This window comes from Barbus barbus, assembly GCF_936440315.1.
Source record: "Barbus barbus genome assembly, chromosome: 19".
NCBI classification, from domain to species: Eukaryota; Metazoa; Chordata; class Actinopteri; order Cypriniformes; family Cyprinidae; genus Barbus; species Barbus barbus.
The window spans coordinates 14,366,778-14,383,548 of record NC_136747.1 but is presented as its reverse complement, the minus strand read 5'-3'; the positions used below and the strand labels follow the sequence as shown (position 1 = coordinate 14,383,548).

General features: G+C 39.6%; 1 protein-coding gene across 1 annotated transcript in view; it reads left to right on the top strand.

Moving 5' to 3' along the window:
* Positions 1-12,506: 12,506 nt before the first annotated feature.
* The window catches only part of LOC306885159 (uncharacterized protein), a 61,757-nt gene continuing 57,492 nt past the window's right edge, over positions 12,507-16,771 (top strand). Inside the window, exon 1 of the mRNA XM_079441516.1 lies at positions 12,507-12,637. Within this exon, the coding sequence (XP_079297642.1) occupies positions 12,569-12,637 (69 nt within the window). The 5' untranslated portion in view covers positions 12,507-12,568. The remainder of the gene's footprint in view (positions 12,638-16,771) is intronic.

Genomic DNA, 16,771 nt, shown 5'->3' with positions numbered 1-16,771 from the left:
TTTTTTGAGATAGGAATTTTGGGTTTTCATGAGCTGTATGCCAAAATCATCAATATTAAAACAATAAAAGGCTTGAACTACTTCAGTTGTGTTGTAATGAATCTAAAATATATGAAAGTCTAATGTTTATCAGTACATTACAGAAAATAATGAACTTTATCACAATATGCTAATTTTTTGAGATGGACCTGTATACATCATCTATACAAAGCTGAGTAAATAAGCTTTCCATTGATATATGGTTATAGGATAGGACAATATTTGGCTGAGATACAACTATTTGAAAATCTGGAATCTGAGGGAGCAAAAAAATCTAAATATTGAGAAAATCTCCTTTAAAGTTGTCCAAATCAAGTTCTTAGCAATGCATATTACTAATCAAAAATTAAGTTTTAATATATTTACAGTAGGAAATTTACAAAATATCTTCATGGAACATGATCTTTACTTAATATCCTAATGATTTTTGGCATACAAGAAGAATCAAATTTTGACCCATACAATGTATTTTTGGCTATTGCTACAAATATACCTCAGCGACTTAAGACTGGTTTTGTGCTCCAGGGTCACACATGTATAAATTGCAGTGTACAGCGTTTATTATGAGGGGGTAGAATCCACAGCTCAGTACTCACTACTCAATACTCATGAGTACTTTTAAATAGGCTACTCTTTTACTCTTACTCAAGTAGTTTTGTGGACAAGTACTTTTACTCTACTCAAACTACATTTTTTGGAAGGTAATGGTACTTTTACTTGAGTATATATTTTCAGTACTCTTTCCACCACTGTTCACAACACAATGAACTTCTCATTTAGCTGTAGGCCTACTGTGTTTTTGTAACTGTAATTTGTCACACATAATAAACGTGACATCAATTGTAAAACAAGAAGGAAATGTGAGGGTCTGAGGCTCATTTTGTGACACTCTGAAGCAAAAAAGACAAGACTACCACAGTGTTTTGACCCAAAACATATCTCCAGACTATTTCTGAACTACCTAGAACTATATTTTAATTACAAAGTACGCCGAGATGTCAGACCTTATGTGTAAAGAGCTACTAGAGTAAAGTGTCCCTGTAAAACCACCAGATGGCAGTCAAGATCAACAATTTAATTTCTACATTGTTTGAGAGAATTAAAAAAGGTAACCTTTAATTACCTAACTGAGGCTGAACATTTGGCACCAAATTCCCTTTTATAAATTAAGTTTTGCAAATGGAAATCTACCATCCATACATCTTTTAATGATTTTCCTTTAAAGGTGTTGAATGTATTGAGGGTTTATGAAAATCTGCTCAACTGTAATATGAAAGCAGACAGAACGTTAAGTAACACAAAGCCTTGCTCTGAATATTTAACGTTTTGTTGCCCAGTCTTTGTGAATGAGAGTAGAATAGACTCAATTTGGCTCTGTTTCAAATCAGGCTAATCGGCTTTTGTGGCAAAATACATTCTCTCTAATCTCAACCTCGCCACTGTCCTCACTGAAGTGCATAAAAAGGTAAAACTGTCATTAAGAAAATCACATTAAGGGGCAGAAAACCACATGTAATCCCATGTTTTCTCTCCGTCTTAGTTGTGTTGCTATTCAATACCATTCAATGCCCATTTTCATGTTCCATAATCCTCTATGCAAACAGCTCTAGTCCAGCATACTACCACAAAATCATTGCTTAGAATCATTTGCATTGCATCCTTTTCAAGCAGACCTTTAAAAAGGGCCAGCGTAGACCAACCTGCTAGACTAGTGAGTGCTCTGTTGACTATAAAACTAGGTTAACTTAAAGCTGCTTTATTGCTATAGATACTTTGAAGCCTGACATATGAAATTGGCTGATATTTTTATTTATTTATTTTATTGAACAGTTTGAAACCATTTGAACTTTCAGACAATTAAAACAAATTTTTGCATTTGTATTATATTTTGTACATATTTGTTACGCATTTGTTTTGTATCGTATCTTGCTTTTATGGCCCATATGTATAGTATGATACAGTGAGAACTCAACTTGAGGACAATACAGTATATGCAGTCCAGTAAATTTATCTTAAAATATTACTAACAATATAAGTTATTCTTAAAAAAAAAACTTTTTTTATAAAATGCAGTAAAGATTTCACAGCAAAAAGACACATGTACCACAAGCTGAATTAGGAGAGTTTTATAATTGTACTAAAATGCTTTTAACTCGCTAATAAAGTAAAAACTGTCAGTCAGAGGGCAGAAGGCATGTAGTAGATTGTGTTTTTCAGCAAAGTTTTGATCACATAATAATTTAGAGGTCTTAGTAATTCATGTGTCAACTACTTACAGAAGGATATAGGTAAATTGGAATCACCAGTATTTAATACTGGACACTAGCATCCAAAACACGTTCAGAAAGCATTTATAATAATTTGAGGCAATTTAATGTTCCTATAGATGTATAGTGATCATAAAACGCCCATTTCTTGTCAATACACATTGGTTATTAGTAACATATAATATTACATATAACACAAATCATATTGTTGTCCATCAACCAAATACATTGCTATTGTCTGACAGTGACGGACTGCTGAAATGCAAAATCCTCGGTGGACTGCAGCCATTCAATACCACAGACAGCCTTGACAGGCTCAGATTCAGTGTCTCTGAGCTCTTGTGCGTCCCATGGGTGTACTGTCAGGCCTGGCCGCAGTGATCTCGCGTCAGTGTCACCAGTCCTGTTACTGTATGCATGTCAGCCTCCGGGATCCTCTGGGAAAGCCCATTGTTTCCCTTCCGTTTGCAATCGGTCGCTTGAATGGTACAATGATCAAGCAAAATAATCAACTGGCCTTTGTTTTAGACAGCCCACCTCAATAGGAGAAAATAAACTTATGGTAATGAAGCCTTATCGTGGGCAATTCAGATGTGAGAGTAATGGGCTTTGCGTGCCAGTCAAGCAGAATCATCCAACACAAGCCCCACCACTGCAATGAGATGCTGACAGCCAATTGTCTGAGCTCCAGAGGATCCTAATGCTTCAAGTCTCCCAAAATATGCCTCCCTTTCTCTGAACAGCACTGCTTTCATTTAATAAATATTGCTCGCTCATACGACCTCCAGCTTATTATTGACAACACAGTACATCATGTAATGTTAACTCTGGTCATCGAATCTCCAAGAGTGCTGATAAAACAGTCCGACACTGCTTGTCTGTGTTCGTTTTAGACAGGCTGCCAGTCTGTTCATTAATGGAGACATTTTTTTTTAGTTACTCTTTCTGCAGGTTACATCGGCACGCTGGTAGGGTCAAGTGACTGTATTAATGAGTGAGTTGTTGATTCATTTATTTAACCAATTCATTCAAACCTGAATCAGGAGTTCAGGAGTGAAGCAAGTGACTGTGAGCTTGTCCAAATACCCACACTTGTCTACATGACGTTTCTCATATTTGGCCCTAGTGTTCAAGTAGGCGTGAAGCCAAAATAAACAATAAACAAATAACTTGTAACATTGTATTTAAAATGTGAATACTCATGTACTCAGGAGCTTAGATCAAACAGTTTTATCAAAGCAGTATCACAAGTGTGTGTGTAGAGCTTTTCATTACCTGATGTGCACCAGCAGTGCATTTTGGCATTTTTAAGATCTGGCACAGTCTTGTGTACACACTTTCTGTTGCATGTATGCAGGGCTTAATTTGTGCTGGACGATCCGTATCCGGCACCTCCGAAATCCGGTCCGGCACCTCATTTTGTCAGATCCCCTTCCTCACGCGTCAATGAAAGACGTTTGTGCTGACCTATAATGTGCATAATATGAAAAATCCTCTATAATGACCGTGCTTGCGGCACATCTACGTTTGAAATAAAGAACCTGAGCACGCAAAAGACACGACATGTGAACTGCTCTGCTCTCACAAGACACGGATCCATAGCCTATACACATGCGTTTTCTTTCTCAGCTGTTCACATTTACTTAAGAAAAAATGTCTCAGGTTACGTACGTAACCCTGGTTCCCTGAAGGGAACGAGACGCTGCGTCAATGACGCTACGGGAACGCCTTCAGCATGACCGCGCTCTGAACCAGAGTGTAATCTGTCCAATGGATGGGCGAGACGTCATGGGCGGGTGACGTCACCGACCGGGAAGCATAAAAGCACGTGCGGTGGAGCCGGCGTTCGCTCGTAGGAATGCAGGAAGTATGGCCTCGAGACGCAGCGTCCCGTTCCCTTCAGGGAACCAGGGTTACATACGTAACCTGAGACGTTCCCTTCCAGGAACTCGAGCTGCGTCGATGGCGCTACGGGAACGAGATGCCCATGCCACCATACTTCCAAGTCCCTGCCCTGTGTGTATCCCTCAGGAGCACTACAAGGGCGAAAGAACAGAAGAGCCCGGAGTGGCCTGCAGATCAAGGCCATAGAAGCAGACAAAAGTAAGGGGCGTGGACCGCCCCGCAGCGTTGCAGATGTCCTGCACAGGAACACCTATCAGAAAGGACTTAGAGGCCGTCATACCCCGGGTGGTGTGAGTCTTAACCCCCATTGGAGCAAGAGAAATAGCATCCACAATCCACCTGCTAAGGGTCTGCTTAGAAGCAGGCAGACCCCGCTTAGGAGGACCGAAGCATACAGCAGTTGGTCCGTCCTTGTCCACAGGGCAGCTCTGTGGACGTATGCGTCCAGTACTCGAACTGGACACATGCAATTAAGCTTCCGCTGGTCAGGCTCCCGGAAGGGAAGAGGACTGAAGACCTGCAGCACGCCAAAAGGAAGAAGTCTCAAGGTGAGAATGCGATCAAAATCTCTTAAATAGGCTCGAATTAAGGTACAGAGAGCTTCTAAAACCACAGCCAGGTCCCTGCAGGGACACGTCGTACAGGAGGCCTCAGCGCACCGTGGAGGAAACATGTAACCAGGGGGTGTCAACCCACTGTAAGGCCACCGAGAAGGACGTGGTACACGTACACCTTCAGGGTGGAGTGAGTTACCCCTGCGGAGAAACGGGCCTGCAAGACCTTCAGCACTGTACCAATCTGGCAGTTAACTGGGTCAAAGTGGCGGTCTCCGCACCAAGAAGTGAAACATTTTCACTTCAGGGCATACAGTTTCCTCGTAGAGGGAGCTCCGGATCGGAAGATGGTCTCAGCAACCTCATTTGAGACGGTGCTACCGAAAGTAGGCTGACCTCGTCCCAGCGCACTCTCGCCCAGCAGCCCCCTGAGCTAGAGATAGGCGAGGGAGAAACCGCTGAAACGCCGCCGCCTGTATACAGGCCTCTTGGTAGTGTCGACGGCGGAATTGACGGCGTCGCCGAACAGGCCAGAAGGCGCAAGCGGGGCGTCCATGAGGGAGACCCTATCTTCTGCTACATATCAGATAGGGTCAACCACAGACATAGTTTCTAGGGAGCTCAGAGATCAGCTTGTATTACAATCTAAATTGAGCCCCTATCCCTCATCCAGCTCTATAAGCAGGTACGTCTGCTTGGCTTTTTTTTTTTTTTTTTTTTTCTTTACTGCCACGGTGTGCAGACATGCACCGCCTCGGCAACGCGAGCTGCAACAACAAGCTCTCACTCAAAGGGGGAAGAACCGCACACGCGGGCTTCCACAAGCGAGAGCGCTAGATCTGGGGAATGCAGGAGGAGATAGGGCGAACCCGTCTCCAACCCGTTCGCCAGATCCATGTTGCCATCCCCGCAATCTCACTCGCCGCCGTGCCTCAGCAGCGGCGGGAATGCGAGATGTACAGCGGGGAGGAGCACAATCAGCCCCTTTTTTTTCTTTTAGAGCTGACTGCACGCCGTTCTCATTCATAAATGTTTGTGCAAACACTGTTTCATTGACGCGTCCACCTCCTCGGATGAAGACAGGTCTAGGGAAGGGAAGAAGATAGGGGCTCGCCCGTCTTCATTCAATGCTAGTGAAAACTCACTCCTCTCTTTTTCAAAGAGAGCCTTCAGAGAGCAGGCATAAGCAATGACAAAAGCTCACAAAACGGGCAGTCAGCTCCCGAGAGCTGAATCTGCGTGCTCTGCTCTCAAGCAGACCACACACGGACTGCGTGTATCCCAAGCAGTAATAAACGTGTGCAGGGAGGAACACAAAGCCCATAATGCGATCGCCCCAGTGCTTGCACATATTGCTGGAGCCTATTTCAAGTGATTGTGCCAGGACAAACAACACTAAATAAGACTCACAACACAAATCGACAGACACACAGACAGAGTAGCGGTTGCTGAATGACAAAAAGCAAACGCCGGCTCCACCGCACGTGCTTTTATGCTTCCCGGTCGGTGACATCACCCGCCCATGACGTCTGGCCCATCCATTTGACAGATTACACTCTGGTTCAGAGCGCGGTCACGTTGAAGGCGTTCCCGTAGCGTCATCGACGCAGCTCAGTTCCTGGAAGGGAAAGGATACTGTCCAGGACGGCCATTTTTGTGTAATTTTGTGTGCATTTGGCCACTTAAACTCAACAACAAACTACGAAAAATAACTCAATATGATACTCGCTAGGCGGCTTTGTATGTGACTGTGAGCGCTCAGCCTTGAAACAGCCTCTGGAGCGCGCCAGTACGGATTGTCTTAAAAAGACATGCAAATTACACATTTTTGTGACGATGCAACAATGACCCGATTAAGCAAGTGACAATTTTGACATCTGTCCTGAAATGCGAGCGCAAGTCTTGGATCAGCGACAGCGTGCAGCAGCTCGTATTGCAGACGAGATGCGCTGATGTGAAGCCGCTTTGAGAGAGTGAAAGAGAGATGCGGTCCAGCTCAATCTGCTAGTTTGTGTGGATTTATTTAGGGCTCTAGACTCATTATTCCCACTGGTCGCACTTTTGCGACTAATTTCTCAGTTTGTCGCATAAGCACATAATTTGGTCGCAATTTTTATTTTATTTTATTTATTTATTATTATTATTTTTTTGCTACAACATTTGATTAATCAATGCATGCTGATGAACTTTTATCATAGTTTATATTATAGTTATATGTAACGAAAGTGTTCAACATTCAACTCGTTCTTTTTCATCTGTATTATTTGTGATTTAAATTTTGTGATCAGGATTTCATTTTTTTTCTGCGCTTTCACTTCCAAATTCGCGATCTTGGTGTCACGTTTTACAAGAAAAGGTAGGTAATTGTCTGTTTTGCTTATATCTATACACCTTTCACTTTTTAAGACTAAACCAAAAGATGGATTCATTGTCATTCTTAATTAAAAAGCACAACAATAAAATAGTAGGTTACAATGGCAAACTAGCTTACATAACATTTATTAACAAAAAGGAATAAGACGAGGCATAGGACACATCACATGCTGTATTATTTACCGACTAATAGCCTAAAGTACAGAATGTTTAGCAAACACTGAGGAATCAAATAAATAATATAAAGAGCTGATAAAAATGTAAAAACTGTAGCTTGAATGCAATGTAAGTCGCTTTGGATAAAAGCGTCTGCTAAATGCATAAATGTAAATGTATAAAAAATAAGGAAAGCCTCTATAGCATAATGTGAGGTAGCCTAAATTATATTGAATAAATGTTTGCAGGAATTTCCCTCATTATAAGCTTGAAAGCTAATTATAACTCTATTACAGAGATTTGTGAAATAAAATTCCATTATTTTTTTAGTAGCCTACCCTTGCTTGTGTGATATTACTTAAAGTGATAGTTCATCCAAAAAAATTTAATTCTTTTATCATTTACTCGCTCTCATGTTGCTCCAAAACTGTATGACTTACTTTCTTCTGCCGAACATAAGATATATATATATATATATATATTATATTTTTATACAACTTTCTTAGAATATATATTTTTGTGTGTTCTACAGAGAAAAGAAAGTCATACAGGTTTGGAGGAGCATGGGGTGAGTAAATTACCACAGAATTTTCTTTTTCTTGTTTTTAGAGAACAAGCTGCTTGATAAGAGAGGACGCTATTGTTTAAAATAAAGTATTTTCAACCAGAAAGACCATAGCTGTTTCCATGGATGAATATCACTGCAATGGGTTGATTTAAGGTTAAAAAAAACAAACACTACAAACTTTAATTGGTTTGCAGATTATGGATAACTTTGTTAAATGAAGTGAACTGTGCTATAATGCAAATCCTTTGAGAATACACATTTAGGAAACTTTAATAACCTATTTGAGGCACAAGTGAATGCACTTTTTAGTTAAATGCTTACCATGACTTTCTGAGGAGGCAGCTAGAACAAGAACTACATGCTGTGATTTTATTCAAAGTGATGTTGTTAAATTGACATTAGAAGAGTGTTCCTGTACTCCAAACACATTTCTCTTTATCTCAAGCTTTTCAATTTGCGTCTAGGCCAGTGATATGTCTGATTATGTTATCACTCATACATTTATTCATCAAGGATGCATCGAATTGATCTAAAGTGACAGCAGGGACGGATTATGGGTTGTGTGGGCCCCTGGGCAAAACGTTCGCGAGGGCCCCCCCCTTAAAAAAAAAAAAACGCCAGCATTGTCTGGGATGGCTAGTTGTTACGTCATCATGCCACTTGTGGGTCCAAACTAGTGCGGCGTACGCGTACCGTGTTGTAAAAGCAGAATGATGTTGACAAAACTATCTTTTGCCGCTTTTTACCTCGGAAAAAGTGAAAAGAAGGTGGCTTAAGTTGATACAGTAAGTTGGATCTCAAATTATAATCAGTACTGGGTGAACTACGAATTCTGTGATCACATTTTGTGCATAAACTATACTATGATGTGCATTTAGATCAATTAAGAAGTGGGTAAACTCTAATTCTGACATTTCAGAGGTGGGTAAACCGTGTTTACTTGCGTTTAGCCTCCACTACAGCCCTGGGAGTGATTACACTGGTCAAACTCTTACACTGCTACACTGGTCTGGGGGCCACTCAGCAGGCAGGTTAACCGCCTCCATCCCACCATGCTACCGCTCCCTAGTCAGAGGGCCTTCTGTAAGGCTGTTAACACGCCCCCTCCCCTCCCCCCAGAAGCCAGGGGCCCCATGGTAGGGGCCCTTGTAATCAGATGGCCCTCTAAAGGTACACTACACCCTCCTCCCTAGGGCCTCCTAGTAGGGCCCTCATAATCAGAGGGCCCTCTAAAAGCCCCCAAAGCCCCCATCCTCCCTAGGACCCCCTGGTAGCCAGAAGCCAGGACTATAATAGGAGGGCCTAAGAGGGCCTTCTAAAAGTAGGCTCCCATGCACCCATTTCCCTTTAAAGTTCCTATAGCAGGGCCGGGGGCCCCCTGAAAGCACCGACCCCCCCCCCCACCAGCACCACCACCACCACCACAACCACCACAATTCAAGGGCCCTTGGCAGCCAAACGCCCTCCCTATAGGGTCAGGGGCCCTTGTAGGCAGAGGATCAAAGAATGTAGGCCCTCTAAAATAGACATTTACATTTACATTTATTCATTTAGCTGACGCTTTTATCCAAAGCGACTTACAATTGCTATATATGTCAGAGGTCGCACACCTCTGGAGCAACTAGGGGGTTAAGTGTCTTGCTCAGGGACACATTGGTGTCTCACAGTGGATTCGAACCCGGGTCTCTCACACCAAAGGCATGTGTCTTATCCACTGCGCCATCACCACCCACGAAGACAAACGAAAATACATTGTTGATAAGCGTTGCAAATTGTACTGGGCAGCGGCCCCGCTGGCCCGGTTCGTAATCCGTCCCTGAGTGACAGTACAAAATATTTATTTTTCAAATCACTGCAGTTCTTTGGAATTTTTTTTTTTTTTTTTAATCGTGCAAAACCTTATGTTTGCTCAAAGTTTTTAATGTTTTTAAAGTGCCAAATCAGCATATTTGAATGATTTCTGAAGGAGCATGTGATACCGAAGACTAAAAATTCTGCTTTTTCATCATGGAAATAAATTTTTTAAATATATTCAAATAGAAAACAGTTATTTTAAATTGTGATAATATTTCATAATATTACTGTTTTACTGTATTTCTTAATCAAATGAGCATAAGAGTCTTTCAGAAATGTAAAAAAGTATTATTGACCCCAATTTTATTTTTTAACAATAGCTATGCTACATCCTCCAATGTGCATAGTTTCATCATCCAGTGCTGCTATACTATTTTTGCTATTGTCATGTCGAGATTCCTGCTAATTTGAACACCTTACGTGCCCCCTCTTGCTATCTGCACCTGGATCAGTTAAGAGCACCTCAGCAGAGCCGTCACATTCCTGCTAATTCTTTGATGAATTGGAGCAATTGTGGACTTTTACGGCCGCTGGAATGAGCTCTGTGCACAGGCAGGACAGGAGGGGGCAACCAACCACTCATAAACAAGCCTCTCTCTGACAGATCGGCCAATTCACTCAAACTCAGCGGCACCATTGTAAAACCACTGGTGACCTTTAAATACATCTCCATGCAAAGGTACGGCCGCCATCTGCAGACGATTATAGATGTGACAGGAGTCTGCTTTATCTTGAAAGTATTGTGCCCGACTTACTTTAAAGTTCTGTTGTTTTGGACAGAGGTGAATGCGCTTTGTAAGGAAAAATATGTAGTTCTGGACGTTGTGAATGGGCCCGTTTGGTTTTATCCATAATGTTTTGGGAATTGAATGAGGTATAGCAGCATAGATCACTGTATTTTTTTATTTTTCGCCATAGAAAATATTGAGTTCCTCTACTCGGTTGCTAGCATGGCTACACCTATAGACTTTTTCTGGGTGTTTATTGAAATAGTCAGTATGACAATTGTAAATGGATGTTGTAGGGGAGTCAGTCTCCTAGGAAATGAGAAGACTGCAGCGCTCTCACTTCGCCCATAAACGCCAGTGTGTTTTGTGCCATTTCTGGAGGGAGCCATGGTGTTTGAATCACCCTCAGCATTTCTGCTCTCTGTTACACTTTACCAGAGCCCATAAAGTCAAACACAAAGAGACACAGAAGCAGCACTTCTGTCTCCTCATATCACCAAACTGGCGAATCACAGTGAAAGAGTTGGAGAGAAGGCAGGATAAGCCAATTACAGGTGGCTGGGCCGGCAAACCCACCCTAGAGAGCGCTGTGGAGATTAAAAAAAAAAAAAAAAAAAAAGTTGCTTTTGTTCCCAAAGTTCTCTTTCTGTCATTCGCTTATCTTCTGTTTTCCCGTTCATCCCGGATAACAAAATTAGCTAAATGATTTGGATGGAGGCAGCTTCAATGATGGCAACCCCGTGCCAATGTTCTTTCGGGTTATCCATCAAATCCAGAAGCTTTTTGGGTGATGTGGGCCCTTTTCCCTTTAGGAGCCAATCAGAAGGTCTATTTTTAGCCAGCACTAACACAGCGACCTTCTAAGTGGCAGATGGTATTTGGGGGGTGTGGGGTGCAATTTACAGTAAACAGATTCTTTATCCTTGGCAGGTCATGGGGAGCGCTAGATCACTGCGGCCATTTAATAATGGAGCATTCCTGCAAATATAGACCTGAGGAGTCTTTGGAAACAACATTTCAACATCTCAATGCTCGTATTATCCGCAATTGTAAGCATAATGCGTTTTGTCTAGGTGGAACATGTACACATATGAACCATACACTGCCAGGAGAGTCGTTCCCCCTTAAATTTTTAAGTCAGGTGGATTTTGAATGCAACTTTAAAGCAAACTTACTTGTAAGTGCATGTTGATGACTGCCACGCTATTAAACTATACCATTAAAACGTTTGGGGTCGGTAAGATTTTTTAATGTTTTTGTACTATGATCACCAAGGCTGCATTTATTTGATCACAGATACAGTAAAAACAGTAATATTGTGAAATGTTATTACAAATGTTATGGCCGTACTTTTGGTCTGTTTTTGCTCACTTATTTGAAACAGAAGTTTTTGTAACATTATAAATGTCTTTACTGACACTTGATCAGTTCAATGCATCCATGCTTAATACATGTCCTTAAAAAAACAAACAAACAAAAAACAAACAAACGTTTGAACGAGTATATAAAGTAAAAAAAAAAAATTAACTACTGATTCAGAGGTTTTCAGACTTATTGTTGCCAAGGTTATAAAAGTAGATAAATATTTTCATGTATAAAGATTAAATAATGGTAAATGGAACGTTTTGTTATTATACTGAAGCCAAAGCAAATTGTTAAAATATCTGTAAATGTATATTTTTCTATCTACATTTATATTACTTTTAGATAAACCTGAAAAGAAACATTTTCAATTAAATTATAATGCTGAGCACTTTTCAGACTTTTTTTTTTTTTTTTTTTTTGTACTGTTAACTAGTTCTCTTGAATTTTACATAAACACCCTAGAACCATCTTGCTATACCTGGACCCTATATGAAAACCCTGTACGGAGTTAAAAAATTACAGGGTATATTTATATTTAAATAGGCAAGCCACATGCAAAAAAGGTGCATGACACCCTGAATGCTACTGTCCTGTTCTTACAATCTTGAAATCATACAAATTTAGGCTCTATTATCGACAGATATGGTATCTTCACTACATGCTTCCCCAAGTAGTGATGTTCCCCTCACAGCTTATTGGATGACGAGGAAGGAGAGCATGAGAGGCAAGTAGCCTAATGTTACGTCGTATGCGGCACGGATGCAGAATGCATTAGATCTGGCATTTGCAACACATTGTGAGCTCAGCGGGATAGCATCTCTGCATAAAGTGAGTGCCACTCCGCTTAAAGATAAGCAGCAGCGTACAGCCTCAGTTTGTTACTCAATGATTTGCTTGTTTCGTCTGACTAAGATTGTGTTTTTGCATAAAAATATATTAGCAATTCAAATCAAGTTTTAAAACCAGACTGAAAAAAAACAAAAAAACTATTACTAAATCTACAACTACTGATACACATGCATAAGAACATCTGTCCTTAAAACATTACATTTAATCATCTTGATTTTTTTTTTCACCTTTGTCACTTTTTTATTTACAGTACAATACAAATCAGATCAATCATTGTAAAACAATAAGCTACCGTAGCTACTTAGAGATTTATTTTTTTGGTAGTTTACCAACAATGTGTATTTGTGTTGTGTGTGTGCCTTTTGTAAAAGACTTAAAAAATCATTTGTTCTCTTGAAGGAAGTTGTCTCGAGCTGTTTACTAGTGTCACTGCACTGTCAGCTGTGGCCTGAAGGAGGCTAAGGTGTAGTATCATGTGCAGTGTGAGAAGATGCTGTCCTTGCTTTTGGGAGAAAAATGGACTCATGTATTGAGAGTCTTGAGAGATGGTGGGTTTATGAGACATCAGAAGACAATGTTTCCTGTTTGAGACAATGATGGGCAGCCTAACAGCCAATGACTGACCTGGCCACCATTATTGATTAATCGCATAGTTAAAAACTAATTTTTCAATCTGTCCTCCACAGGACGTGCAACATCTGTATGGTGCTTTTCACAAATTTTCTTGCATTTCTAAAATGTTCAGTGAGAAGAGGAACTAGGAAATGTTGCTCTTAAGAGATCAAACGAAATATATAATTTTCTATTCATTTCATATGACAGTCGCTATTTTTTTCCCTGCATTGTTAACAAAATTTGGGGCATGTTTAAAGGGGTCATCGGATGCCCATTTTCCACAAGTTGATATGATTCTTTAGGGTCTTAATGAAAAGTCTATAACAGACTTTACTTAAAATTTCTCAATGGTAGTGTAAAAAACACCTCCTTTACCCTGTAAGAATCAGCTCTGTTTTCATCAAGCCGTTTTTTGTCCATGTTGCTTTAAATGCTAATGAGCTCTTCTCGCCCCGCCCCTCTCTTCTGTGGGGTGATAAGCAGTACTGTTTACTTTAGCTGTGAAACTGGCTAACTAGCACGTTATTAGGAAAGGGAATTTGCAAAGATTCATAAAAAAACCATTATACTCACTTCATCTGTCGATGAAGCTGGATCACGAATGATTCGCGTGAACATAAATGCATTTAGGAAGATCGGGGATCGGCGCATTCACTTCAAAGCGAAAGTAACGTTAATCCTCTGCGTCTTCAGCGGCTCAGATGTCGTGAGTAAATGATGACTGCTTTATTCATTATTACATCCAACAACAAAACACCTCAACCGCTTAATCGGAGACATTCTTGTCTTGCCCTGCACCGGAGTCGACACAATGGCAGACGAATGACAGCTCACTCAGGGCAGGCATAAGGTAAAACGACCTTGTCAATCAACTATCGTGGGAGGGGCCTGTACAAAACTACTTCATCCTGAAAGGAATCTCAGAATAGCCTGATTTGAGAGAGGGGATTTTAACACACTTCCAACACATTTATGTTCAAACAACTTGAAAAGTGAATTTTGTATCCGATGACCCCTTTTAAATATAGTTTAATGTTATCTAAAACATTAAAGTTAATAAAAATAAAAATTATAAAACTGAAAAAGTATAGGTAATAGGGTTGCAAAATACTGTAAGAAGTCCGCACTTAGTATTTCTTATTTTTGACTATAAGAAATGTTATGACTATTTTTAAATAAATTAACTTTGCAACAAAAATGATTATTATTATTTTATTTTGTAATGGGAAAGTCTTGTGTTAATTCAACAGATAATGTTTACATTTTCACTGTTTTAGAATGAAAATGTTTGGAAACAGAAGTCAAGGAGGTCAAAACCTGTGAGGTCCATCCAATAGCTCTCACAACAGCAATAACAACATTTGCCTCTATTGCTTTGAAAACGTCATGGGATACCGCTGTATAAAGACCTCTTATCAGACCTTTTTATACTTTTATTCTGATGCGACTATAGAGAACAGACACTATATGATTAATAAATATATCCACTACAGGTAAAAGTGCCTTTTATATCTGTACCCCAGTTGGAAATTCTAGAAAGTGTAATTCCTTCATTTAAGATTGAACAGTAAATTCAATTTTGTTTATCACAGGAGTAAGGACTTCTTGCATGTTATCCTATAAACTGTGTGTACCGTCATAAGAGATAATGCATTTGAGATCAGCAATCTGTAAAGACAGCGCAGAGGACTGGGAGGAGCAAAGGGAGTTATTGGAAGCCATGCTGGCTCCATCTAAATTACACAGTTCATAAAACTGTAATAGGGAGACGATCAGTAGCTTATATCAGTAAGACTTCGCAGGGTATTTACCTTTTTATATGGGCGTAAATTTTACAGGGACCAAGGACAGCGGAAACCTTCCCATCTTGACTACAAGTGACTCAGAAATAGAGCCAGGGTCATGAGATAGAACGACAACGGGGGCATTTGAGGAGATACTTTAGTGCTACAATGATATTATTTAATAATCCTGTCTGACTGATGTCAACCTCAGATGCCTTTTGTGCATATGTTGAAATCACTGTATGAACAGTTAATGTAATCCAAAATTTTTATAAGAGACATTGATGATACAAGAGAGAACAGTTTAGAGCACTTATTGCCAGGGATAATGGTCAAATAAACAGTTCATCATAATTATGCTGAATATTTAAATTCTAAATGTCATTATTGACCAATCAGAATCATATATTCCAGAGATCCGTGTACTACATGGGTCACTTCATGGATGACCTTCCCAGTGTCTGTATGATGACCTCATTCATTTATCTGTGAGAACAGTACAATATGTCATTGCTAGTATTTTTACTTGGTCTCGTCATGTTAGCAATATTTTAGGTCGTTAAATCAAGGTATTAAAAATCACATTTGCATTAGCAATGATGAGAGATTTGTGTTGATGTCAGAGATGACTTCATGAAATACCTTATTAATGACCACACAAATTATTACCATCTCAACTACCTCAAAAAGGCATTAGTAATTGACCCCAGCAGTGACCTCATTGATTAATTGTACAGTATTTTACAGTAATTGAGTATTTGCATCAGTTCATTTGGCAAATGCAAATATACAGTTTGTTTAGAATGAAACTGAACTGTAACCTAAACAAGCAACATCAAGAAAAGGTAAACGTGCAATTATATATTTAGTATAGAGTAGTAGAAATAATGTTTAACATTTTATATACACCTGTTCTTTTTTTTCCAAGCAAAGATGCATTAATCAAAGGTGACTATCAAGACATTTAGAATTTTAAGAAAGATTTCGGTTTCAAATAAATCTGGTCAAAGAATACTGACAAAAAGTATTACAAGTACAACAAATATCAATATTGATAATCAGCATATTAGAATAATTTCTGATGTATCGTGACTAATAAATGCAATCTTGACCAAATAAATGCAGCCGTTAAAAATATTTACTCACTGCTTTGGTATCTAGATTTCTTAGGCTATTTAAGGATACGATAAGCCCGTTTTGAGTATAATGGCCATTGGATGGTGCATAAAGTGTCATAGATGAAAGGATCTGGAACATTTTTATTCACTCAGATTTCCACAGGATTTTCTTCCCTTCAGGTCAGCAGTCAACACCCACAAGCAAACTAATTTACACTGCAAACAGGCTCATCGCCGAAGATGAAAGGAGGACACATTACTTGCTTTGGCCTATGTGACTATTAATGAGTGTGCTTGTGACAGGACTTCTCAATACAGAGGTGCTGTAAACTCTGAAAAGTGATAAGTCTTTTTATAAGAAATAATGTTTGAGGAGTAATTTTATTAAGACTAAAAATATGAAAATAAATCTAAAAGTAGAAGTATTTAGAAGGACATGAAAGACCAAGCAGCTTTGAGCACATAAACATTATAGAAACATTTAGAAAACACTTATCTATAATGCTGTCAAATGATTAATCGCGATTAATCACATCTAAAATAAAGGTTTACATAATGTGTTTGTACTTGTGTTTAATGTTTATATCTACAATATA